Source organism: Poecile atricapillus, chromosome W (assembly GCF_030490865.1).
Source record: "Poecile atricapillus isolate bPoeAtr1 chromosome W, bPoeAtr1.hap1, whole genome shotgun sequence".
NCBI classification, from domain to species: Eukaryota; Metazoa; Chordata; class Aves; order Passeriformes; family Paridae; genus Poecile; species Poecile atricapillus.
Genome location: NC_081288.1, coordinates 47,908,508 through 47,920,312, shown reverse-complemented (window position 1 = coordinate 47,920,312; position 11,805 = coordinate 47,908,508). Strand labels below are relative to the sequence as shown.

The 11,805-nt window shown below is 35.6% G+C and overlaps 1 protein-coding gene across 1 annotated transcript in view; it reads right to left on the bottom strand.

Moving 5' to 3' along the window:
* Positions 1-1,285: 1,285 nt before the first annotated feature.
* The window catches only part of LOC131591596 (YY1-associated factor 2), a 31,427-nt gene continuing 20,907 nt past the window's right edge, over positions 1,286-11,805 (bottom strand). The window contains exon 4 of the mRNA XM_058862436.1: positions 1,286-10,501. Within this exon, the coding sequence (XP_058718419.1) occupies positions 10,264-10,501 (238 nt within the window). The 3' untranslated portion in view covers positions 1,286-10,263. The remainder of the gene's footprint in view (positions 10,502-11,805) is intronic.

The following is an 11,805-nucleotide window of genomic DNA, read 5'->3' as shown; positions in this document are numbered from 1 at the left end:
CCCAATAATGACAGGGTGGCATTTAATGCATTCTGCATCCAAGGAGGTATCAGCCTCACATGCTGCCTCCTTGGAGCAGGGATGAAGTCCCATACTCATGGCTGACACTTCAGTTACCTGCTACACAAATAGGAAACTGATGGTCTTTACAAGAGAATCACCTTCTTTCAAGAATGCCTTGTAGGACCTTTGCCTCACACTGCAAAGCAACACAAATGACAATTCAGTGAGCAGAACAGAAGAACTGAAGATGAAGGAATCCACACAGACCACTGTTTTATAATCTGCTTCAGTAGCAAAGTACAGCTTTTATATACAGTGAGATGAAGCCTTAGACAAAGCCCCCTTCTCAAGTTTCTTACCTCATTTATTACTTTAATTTGCAAGCATGGATGCTTTCATAGTTTCTTGCTTCAGAAGCGGTACTCCCAGGAATATTGCAACTTCTATCATAACCAAAAGTGGTAATGAATAAATTAGCAGAGGCTTCTTGGTATTTTGAGATCAAATTCCCAAAGTCTGCTGTTTATCCCCAAATTGCCCACTTGTATTTCTTGCACTTTCTCCTAGACAGTACAAATAATACATTCAGAAAGGGGTTCTGAACAATTTAGTAATTTTATTTACCATTTTATCATAACAGACCCTGAACATCACCAATGCCAGCCAAGATTTTAGTCCACTTACATTAGTTTTCACCAAAAATACCTCCTTTTCAGATTGTTTAGGCAAGTATTAATTTATTCCTGGGAAAGGCATGTGCATCACTATTCTATTTAGCATCTATTTATGCTCATCTGAAATCAAGAGTATGTCATCAATATGAAATAACTATAGGGATGTAAATTTTTAAACAATTTTGTTATCATAAATTGTTTAATGTTTATCATAGGGAAAAAAAAAAAAGTCTTTGCACTGTGATTCCTTCTGTTTCTTTCTTTCCAGACACTTCCCCTCAGCTTTCCTGCCAAGCTTTCAGAATTTTAAATTGTTTAATATAGTCTTTGAACTGAGGTCAGGAAGAGGTCAGTTGGAGGCAGTATCCCAATGGGTTACTATACGCTTGTCTAAATGCAATTTATGGTCATTTTAAAGGAGCGCTAAGCTGGAATTGAACATAGTTTATCAGACAGAAAAATTGCAGCATCTCATGATGCAAATTGTACTTTCTGACTGCTACACAAAGACCTTTTACATAGATCAATATACTATCTTTTTCTTAGAGGACCTTTAGATTTTTTTAATTAAATTTGTGTACATTAAAAAATTACAACCACACAAGATCTTTCATTCACAGAGATGTTTATTTTTGTCTTCAATGTTTGTAGGGAATACGATTTCACTACAAAAGTGTCTCAGAGAAACTCCATTCAAAGTCTAGGCTTAAGAATGAAGGGAAAATATACTTTCAGCTGTACCAGTCCTGAGCAAAGTTTAAAAAAAAAAATTAAAAAAAAAATCCACTAGAGATAGGAAGCAGCACCAATTAAACCAGAGGGCCTCTTACTGATATCTGCTCATGCTTTCTTTTCTGCTTGAAAATCGGTAAAAACTTAGGTAGGAAAAATTACTTCATTAGAATTTGGACATAAGATTCACAGTCCCAATCTCTCAGCAAATACTACCCTTTTTTTAATAGTTAAGAGTACAGGGCCTCAGTTTTACTTTCCATTATGTAGTCAGGACTGCTAACAGCAAGACTGTTGCCCCCATGGTGTAACATTTTCTCTTACTCAAATTGGTAAATAAATATTTATTTAATATACTTCTTTTAATAAATATTTATTTCCTATACCAAGTTCCTGAAAAGTTACATTGTTCTTAGAAGTATACTACTCGTAGCAGTTATAAAACTTCCGATAACATCAGGTCTCAAAACAATTCAAGTGGCTTACAATCTGTCTCTTGTTGTTTCAGTGAAAGGATTTCAAGCCATTGGTAACACTTGGTACTTAACAGTTGGTTTATCCAGGACATTCAGTTTCAATCTGACAAAGTAAATACTTCTAAGAGTCAGAACAGAAAAGGCACTTACTCATTTTGGGGAAGACACCTGGCAGGTAAGATTTTTATTTTCAAAATAACAAGCCCTTTTTCTAATAATAAAACACTTAAAAAACTAGTTGGATAAACATAATCCTTATGAACAAAACCAACTTAGGTATCCCTTCCCAAGAAAGGTAATATTGTCCTTGACTGAGAAACTGAGAAATGTGAAAGCATCCAGAAATACAAGTTTTATTCACTTCCGTGATATTCCAGTAGACCATCACAATTGGCTAGAAGAAAACATCTCTTCCTAAGAATGGATGTTTTACAAATTGAAAGCCTCAAAATTTTCTGTACTGTTTTTTATTAGGTACTTATATCAGCAATAAAATGTAAGATTCTAATGTGTATAACCAGGAACATCACCTTGGTTACAACTGACAACCTGTGACTTCAACCAGAGGAGTAAATCTTTTATCAAACTTCCTTGCAATTGAATCATTGCCTCAGTGATGCTCCATGTAAGGCACTTAGTAAATTTTAAGAGCATCTGACAGTACAGTTGGTAGTTTAGATTTGTTTGTGAGGATGCTCTAACAATGCTTCAAGGTTAACAGGTTAAGGTGTGGAATAACCACTGAAAACAGCCATATGAATTACTGGCCACAAAACTCTTCAGAAGCCACATCCATTCTAGTCTCGGCTCATATCACCCTTGCAACATAAAGCTATCCTTTTCTTAGCAGTCCAGGAATTAGACCCTTTAAAAATGTGTTGTAGCTAATTGTAAGAGAGGAATTAATTTTGTTCCTAACTCTTTCATCAAAACTTCCGCCCTTTCAATAAATAACTTGTATGCAAGAGTGAAATATTCACGGTACTTACTATTTAATTCACAAAACCCTACATCTTTAGACCAAAGGTTACTCAACCAACAGCCATGAAGAATTATAAAGCAAGACACACACGTAAGAAGCCTGCGTGTTGCCTACTTCCAATACAGTACACAGAGAAGGGAACACTAAACAGACAAAAAAGACAAAGAAGCCATTATATGGCTCTTCTAGGGATTATTCTGAAAATACATTTTTTGTTCTTCCTTCCCCTCTCATTACTGTCTCTTTTTGTTAGACTGAGGCTTTTTGAAGGTGTTTTGACATTTTAGAAACAGAAGCTTCCTGCTTGGAATTTCTGTAGGAAAGCAGAGAATGCACTCAGTATCTGTGCATGCTCCTCAGCTCTCCTCCAGTAGGGACTAAAAGCATTTTACTTGGCAACATTTGCCTCCATCAGCTGGAAAGAAATTTGCTTATTTTGCCACATTTGGAAGCCTCACGCCATAGAATAATACTATTTACAGAGACACAGATAATTGGCATCCCAGAATACCAGGTACCTCAGAGTGCTTGAAAGGTACAGGATCAGTGTAACTAAGTTTGCTCAGCAAGAATCTGTTCAGGTAGTTAATTATATAGAAATAAAGACAACAGTGACAAAATTTATATTGACCTCTAAGCTCCCACATACTATTATTCTGTATGACCATGTTGATCTTAAAGGAACCAAAATACAGTTGAAGAATTGGGAACAACAGTCAAATTCCCCACTGAAAAAAGCAGGCCTAATAAATGATTTTAAACTCCCTGCATCCACTTATACTATAGATGTACCTAAGAGAAACTAAAGGAAAGGGAGAAGAAGGAATCGGGAATCAGAATGTGTTTCCTTCAGAGATGGGAGTAATGATAATACATGTAACCTGAAGAGATTTCCCTTGCCTAGATTAATTCATAGCTGAAGGCTGTTACAGAAAGAGATGATCAGTCAGATGCCAGATTTTCCTGCTCAGAGATCTGTGCCATCAGGAACTGGGCTTGACATTGAAGCATTTTTATTTATTCTGTACAAAGAAGAATCAGCTTGAAATAGATTATTCATGGATGACAGTTATATATTAGATGCATATAAATGGCAAATTAGATCTGTGTTCCCAAAGTGGGTATTCAGAAAGCAGAACTGGTCTGACCCTTCACTTGTCTTAACAGATGCAAAGGGATTGAATAACTCCATTCTTCTTTAGTGACAAATACCTGGGACTATCTTTGAACCAAACAGAATTTGCAGTTTGGAGACTCTAGTGATCTTGGGAAGAGGGTAAAGAGCCACATTTCATTAGCCTGGGTTACATTTCCTTTTTCGGCATCCTTTTGCTTCTTCATACAGAAGTGGAAAATTACATGCATGTGGTTAGCAGGTTATCAAAAAATACATTAACAGTCTCTGTTCCTCAGCTATCTTCTCAGTAACCCCACTGTAAATTAGAGCTCCATTGGTCTACAGCTACATGTCTTTAAAGCCTGAGGAAGCACATTCATTTTGCTTTGACCAAGATCAGTATTTATACACAGATGTGCTGGTTTTGGCTGGGATAGTTAATTTTCTTCACAGCAGCTGGCATGGGGCTGTGTTTTACATTTGTGCTGGAAACAGTGTTGATAACAGAGATGGTTCAGCTGTTGCTGAGCAGAGGTTACAGAGTCAAGGCCATTTCTGCTTCTTCTACTGTCTCACCAGTGAGGAGGCTGGGGGTGCACAAGGAGCTGTGAGGGGACACAGCCAGGACACCTGAGCCCAAGTGACCACAGGGATAGCCCAGAGCATGTGGTGCTGTGCCCTGCATACAGAGCTGGGGGAAGGAGGAGGGGGATGTTTGGAGGGATGGTGTTTGTCTTTCCCAGTCACAGTTACCCACGATGGGGCTCTGCTTCCCTGGGGATGGCTGAACACCTGCCTGCCCATGGGAAGTCATGGATGTTTTGCTCTGCTTGCATGTGCAGCTTTTGCTTTACCTGTTAAATTGTCTTCATCCCAATGCATGAGTTTTCTGACTCTTACTCTTTGATTTTCTTGCCCACCACTCAGAGGGAGAATGCACAAAGGACTGTGTGGTACTTACTTGCCAACTGGGGTTAAACCATGGCAGAAAACAATGTAATCAAAGACTATACTTTTCCAGGTGGCCTAGATCGTGAAAACAGTCCTGCTCAAATAGTCCTCCCTCTGCTGAGATATGCCATACTTTCTACAAAATAATTAACATTTTGGAACTACTTTTTAGAATATTGTTACTGAACAATATTTTTTCTGGTGGTAATTTTCTTTTTAAACATATGAGACAAAGAGCGATTCAGCAAGGTTACAATTTTGTCTTTTACAAAACGTCAAATGGGACAGCAATCTCTTGTAATCATTGTTAATAATAATCATTAAGAGCTATGGAAAATGCTTTTGCCGTTCATCATCCATGTTTAACTTCTTAAAAGTACACCTAAAACTTCTTGTGTCCATTAAACTGTCTGTTCTTAAAATCTGCCATCAGCAGACAGAGCAAGTTCATTCTGATGACTTTTATCTGTCTCCCATAATAAAAGGGGCAAGATTAGGATTTAATACATCAGAGTAATTCAGTGGTGGTTTGTTTTTAATAATTTTCACCAACCAAGTTAAACAGTGGCTGTAATCAGCTCCTGCATTACTAAGACACTAGGATCTGAAATTACTATGTTTTTTCACTCCATTTTCTTTCACTGAATTTAATGGTACAGTTTAGGTAGGGGGAGACAGACACACCTGGATTCCTAGGCCACGTCCACAGACATAACACAGTCTTTTAGCATAATGTCTTAAAGTCATACAAACATCACTTGCTGTTGGATAATAGTATTTTCCAGCAAGTATGCAGTTTTCCACTGCTGTTGTACCATTTACTCTATTCTAGACAGGAAGTTACAATAATTTCTATAGAGCACTGATTCGTAGTTAACTGACAAAGTACTTTTCCAAGTTTAATTAATGGTCAAATTCTGTTAATTCTTGTTAAAACGTGGGTTCTTTAGATGTCAAGCTAAGCTCAATACCTGATTGTTGTCTTAGTCAAGTCTTCTAAATCTCTTTTAATAGTTTCTCCTCTTTTTAAAAGTTTGACAGCACAAAAGAAAACTATCTGAGCTTCTACAGTTTGACTGATTTTACTGTACAGTTTTTGCTAGTTTGAAGTTATAACCTTTCAAGCTGAGACTGCTCTGACATAAGTTGGGGCTTAATTTCAGGTTAGGAAAACCTCTGAAAGCTCAAACTGTGTTTCCAGCACACCCAAATCTTAACATTGAGACAGAAGCATGCATTTGCAAAATGCCATATTAGACTGACTGGTCCACTAGCCAAAACCAGGACTAACTTTTTATCTTATCTATCTTATTCCTGAGTAAGCACAGGCTAAATTTATTACAGGTATAGCACTTGCTGTTGCCTTTGGAGAAATTAAATGTAAATGCCTTTCTATTTCCCTACAGTTTCTGATTTTAAATGAAGTATACCCAGACTCCCTAGCAGGGAGGAGAGCCAAATAAAGGCATGTCACAGAAAAAAAAACCCAAACAGATACAGTTAAAGAACCCTGGTTAAAAAGTACACAATAGACGGTTCCATGCCAAATCAATCCTGTTAACAAAGTAAAATCAATCAGCAAAATGTAGGAAACTGCCAGACTTTTGAGACAGGAGAAGAAAAAAGAATTTAAGATGCAAGATGTGAAGTTTAGAAGACCTGCCTAAACAGTACAGTGAACCAACACAAATTCCAGAAAGAACTGTCTCACATGGCTACTTGAAAATGTGCTGTTCATAATACTAAAAAAAGTAAAGTGCACAAATTATAAAATCAAACCATTTTTGAGATTTTACAATCTATGCCTCAAAACATCAAATATCTAGATAAACACATAATAGGTTAAAACTTCAGTCATATTCCTAATTAGTGACTCTTACTGTCAAGAATTTTAAATTTTTAACATTTATTACTACCGCCTTTGTTGGAATCAAGATTTTATATGGCATAATTCAACCTGCTACTGAGTAGAAAATTTTTTGTTTATCTCCAATATGTAGATTTAAATTAATGAAAAAAAGAGATCAGTCAACTGTATATTTGTTCTTTTTCTTATATCACCTATAATCAATGGCAAAGTTAGGAAGGTAAGAGACTGAATTACTGTACACTTTATCAATGAACTATTCATACTTAATTTTCCCCCATTTCTCTCCCCTTTTCCTTTCTGAAACCAGACAATCAACCAGCACATAAAGGAACTCATTTACATGGAACACTATCACACTTGTCTTTGTGGGGCCACCATTTCATGAACATCCCAGGGTGTATGGCTGTTGAAGACTGGTGCATATATAGATTTAACAAATAACAGTTCTTATGCAGAGAGCAATCACAGAGAAAAATTACCTAATCAGAACACATTACAACATTAAATTTTCACTTTTTATAAATGGGGTAAAGATGCTTTTAAATATATTTACAGTTAGAAAAAAATACTTAGGATTACTACAAGTCAAAATTATTTAGAAATTATGAAAGTGAAGTTCATTTAAATTATATTATGAACGGAGTCAAATGCAGTATTTTGCTTAGAATTTGTCTACTCTGCTGTCAGTATTGTCATATCCCTTTAATCACCAACAGACAAAAACTTAACTCTGCTTAATGCTAAAACAAGCGTCACTGCAATGAAACTCTGGCAACCTAATAACGCAGTTAAAACCACCACAGCTTTTAAAATCCTAGCTGACTTCCACAGCACCTGTAGTAGAAATTGCTCTTCAATGTCTTGTTTCATAGAGAACAGTAAGACTTTTTGCATTCCTTTTGATAACCAGACTTGTACCACATTTTGAGATTGTTCTCTAGAGACAGTTGAATCATAGTAAAATCTACTCCATCCTTCCTTTCAAACCAATTGGCTACTTAATTCTGAAGATAGAGTCCTTTTGTTTGCAGTGCTGGGTGGTTTATTCACACAAATAAAAATACATTTTCCATTTATTGAATTACTGGTAATAGATTATTATTTCTTTGCAAGGAATTCTGAAATGTGTTAGCATTCATTACATTTCAAATTAGAAACACATTTCATAAAACTTCTTGCAATGATATTTACTATCTTTAAACTGCTTACTTTAAAGAGTTTCAGCTCTTTTGTAATCCATTACATCAGTATATTCTGAAAATAGTCCCACCTAAAAATAAAATATAAAAAAATAAAGTTGAGAAGCATGTATTTTTCTTTTAAAAACTAGTGTATGTTATTCTGAACACTAGCCCAGCCCCAAAAACATTTAAGAACCTTAAAAAGCATTGTTTTACAGATACTAAATTTGGCCAGGTAACAGCAATGAACAGACATTCTATTTAGTAAGATAAAGCAGAATACATAATAAACAGGTCAGTAGTTATCCATCTGAAATAGCCTATAATTAACATTTGATGTCTAAAAATTTTAAACAGCAACACCAAGGAATGAGGTATGTATGTTCTCAGATATCACATCAGACTCTCATTTTATGCAACTAACTGTATTTAACAACTAGCATCTTACAAAATAGAACAGTACCATTGTGCCTGTAAAAGTACTGCATTAAAAACAGAAAAATACATTACTACAAGAAACCACCAAACATCACAATTGTCAGGGGCTACAAAAATCCATTGTTTTCAAGCCTTTAAGAAGACATATCATACGTGGGTAATAATTTGGGGCTGGATTCACTACCAAGAAGGTCCATCTTTTCACATAGGCTTAAAAATATATTTACTTTGAATGAAAAAGAAAAGGCTCACAGGAGTGTAAGTGCCCTGCCTCACTAAAAGGAGCTAAATGGACTTTTGTACTGAACCAGAGTATATAATTTAAAATCTATACATGAATTGTATGTATATATCAAAACACTTATTGGTTGTAAACAAAAATGCAAAATTTGTATTCACAAAAATATTTTATTGGTAATTTTACATAATACCGGATGGTATTGTAAATAGCTCTGCTCTTTATCAGTATATTGCTAAGTGCGTAAATGTTGTCAGTTTATGCCATAAAGTAGGATAGTGAGTCTTTTTCAAATTATTTATGACATAATATATTCTAATAGGCCAATTCAATATTAAAGAAACTGATTCAGGACCAAAAAAAATAATAGCATTGTTATTTCCTTATCTTTGTGCAACATCTGATATTCCTGTACTGAAATGATAAGTGACTATGTGACACTAGAAAAATCTGGGGCAAGGAAACAGCACTAAGCAGAAATGAGAACTGTAGTTCTGTTCTTTTTAAAGCTTTTCCAAACTTTCATATTTTCAAATAGTTTTTGCCAAATGCATCACCATCTGAGGTTCAGTATTCATTACACAACACAAAATACCAGTGTACAGCGACAAAGCAGTACTTTACCTGAATTGCAAGGTTAACTAATCAATGCTTAGAATGTGTTTTCTATTTTGCTTGTAAACATTACAATAAGTGTTTTAAGTGTCAAAAAATATTGGTAAAACCATCAACATAATTCAGTAACAGTAATCTAGTAAAATGTGTCAAACATTGGCAAAAATCCATACAAATGTTTCTTTAATAACATTTTTCCTATTTAACCACACCAAGTACCAGCAGGTGTTTTTAAGAAGATAATTATTATTATGAAAATTCTGTTGCAGCAATAATTGATTAAGTTGATCTCTGACTTGCATACATATAACTATGTTTCACAATTCTCAAATAATACATATTTAGGCAGCTTGAACTATGTTATAAAAATTTAAATTCAGTACATGCCAATAGTAGAGACTCCAAGAGTTGTGTTAGAATTCACTAAACTAAAAAGTGAAAACGGACATACCAATAACACTGCATAATGAACATTCAAACCACATTTTCATGGCACCCTTACACATGTAGATTAAAAAGCTGAAGATGCTTCATAAGCATTTGTAGATAGCATTTAAATTATTACAGAATCACACAATAAGCTGAGTTGGAAGGGACCCAAAAGGATCATCAATTCCAAATTCTGGCCCTGCACAAGAGAGCCCCAAGAGTCACACCACGAGCCTGAGAGCATTGTCCAAATACTTCCTGAACAGTCAGGCTGGTGCTGTGACCACTTACCTGGGGAGCCTCTGTTCCAGTGCCCAACTACCCTCTGGGTGAGAAACCTTTTGTGGTATTTAACCTAAACCTCCCCTGACTCAGCTTCATGCTGTTATTGTTTCTACCACTGCACTTTTTTTCTTTCTTTTTTTAAACTGCATTATATGTTCCAGTCAACAGATCAATTATGCATGACTAATCTGTCATGAAAATGTGGTAACAAGTGACAGAACTTATGTATTTGCATGTTTTGAAGAGACTAAAGAAACAGGAGGAAATAAACTTTAATGAGATTCCCCATTCAGTGATGACGCTTCTCCTCTGGGTGAAGATGACCTGGACATTCCCCTCTCTGTGTTGTCAGAGCTAGAACCACTCTGACTGTGTTGATCTGCAGAAGCAGCACTGGAAGCAGGTGGTGACTTAGTTTTCTCCTTAAAGTCTGTAATAATGACTGTCAGATCTCCAACGGTAACTTCCAAATGCTGAGCACTACTTCGATCCACATTTTTCAACCTTGGCCTAAATAAAGCAAATAATTATATTAAAAGCACACAAATCATCTTATTATCTTGTCTCCCTCCTACTTTTTAGGAGCTCTGGAGAACAAATGTGTATATATGACTTCTTTTTGCAACCTGTAATATGTAGGAAAACAATGTACCAGAAGTATTAATGGTGGAGTGTTTCCTAGTATGTTTTACATTGAAAGAGTTGAATATAACACATTACCATCTCCTAAAACTATTTAGAAGTTGACATTTTTTAATGTCACTGTGCAGCAGTATGTATGTGCTGCGCATGTGAAAGTTTTTACTTTCAAAACCCAAGTCTGCCTTTATTGTGACTATGCAAAGTTATAAATTTGATCCAGGGAAATGTCCATCTCTGCAACAGCCTGAAGCAACAATTCTAAGTAGAAAATTATGTTCTATAATGAAGATGTTGGTGTCTGTCTTTTGAATTCAACAGCACAGACGTGTTAACTTGCAGCAGGTGTCACCTAATTTCAGAACCTCGCTAGGACCACTCGTATACTATTTGAACTGGATTTTGTGTTTACAGTGTTGACAGATAAGTCTCTTCATTCAATCTTTTAATTGTTTGATTTTTCACAACAAAAAGAACTAAAGAACAATTTGACTTCTATTTTGCCTTCATATTTTTTCTAGTGACATGCATAAAGTACTTTCAATTTAGTCCTTTCCTATAATCACCATGAAAAACTGGTACCAGACCGTTGAATTCATACAAGCGTCATGAACAGCACAGTTTGTGCATTTAACTGTCTCCACAGCTACCACTGGCACAAACTGCGATAAAATAATGACATCACATGCTTGCAGGTGTGATAATAGCAAAGTTCTAAACTTTACCCTATCATCAACTTTGTTTGATGTAGAATTGGTTCCCATTCACTTCAGCTGAAATAAGTCATGCCTTTTCTCCGCTAGAACTGAGATAGGCTTTGACATCATGCTCCCCCTGAGGCTGAAGCAGCATGACTGAAGCACCTCAGAAAAAGAATGAGGATCTCCTGATCTGCATCATGGGAATAGAGAGAAAACTTGAGAATTATCAACTTGTGCAAGTGCTATGTACCTGGAGCTTATTAATTATGGTGAGTGTGCATGAAAATTTTTATAGTTGTTTCCAGCAGTAATATACATATTTTAAAGCAAAAAGAAGAGGATATCCTTTTCTCAAAGAATGCTGAAGAAGTATGTCTAAACTAATCAAGCATTCTTAACTTACCATCCCACCTAGTGAAATAATTTTTGGAAAAAAATTAACTTTGAATGTTTGAAGCATTTAAAAAAAAAAAA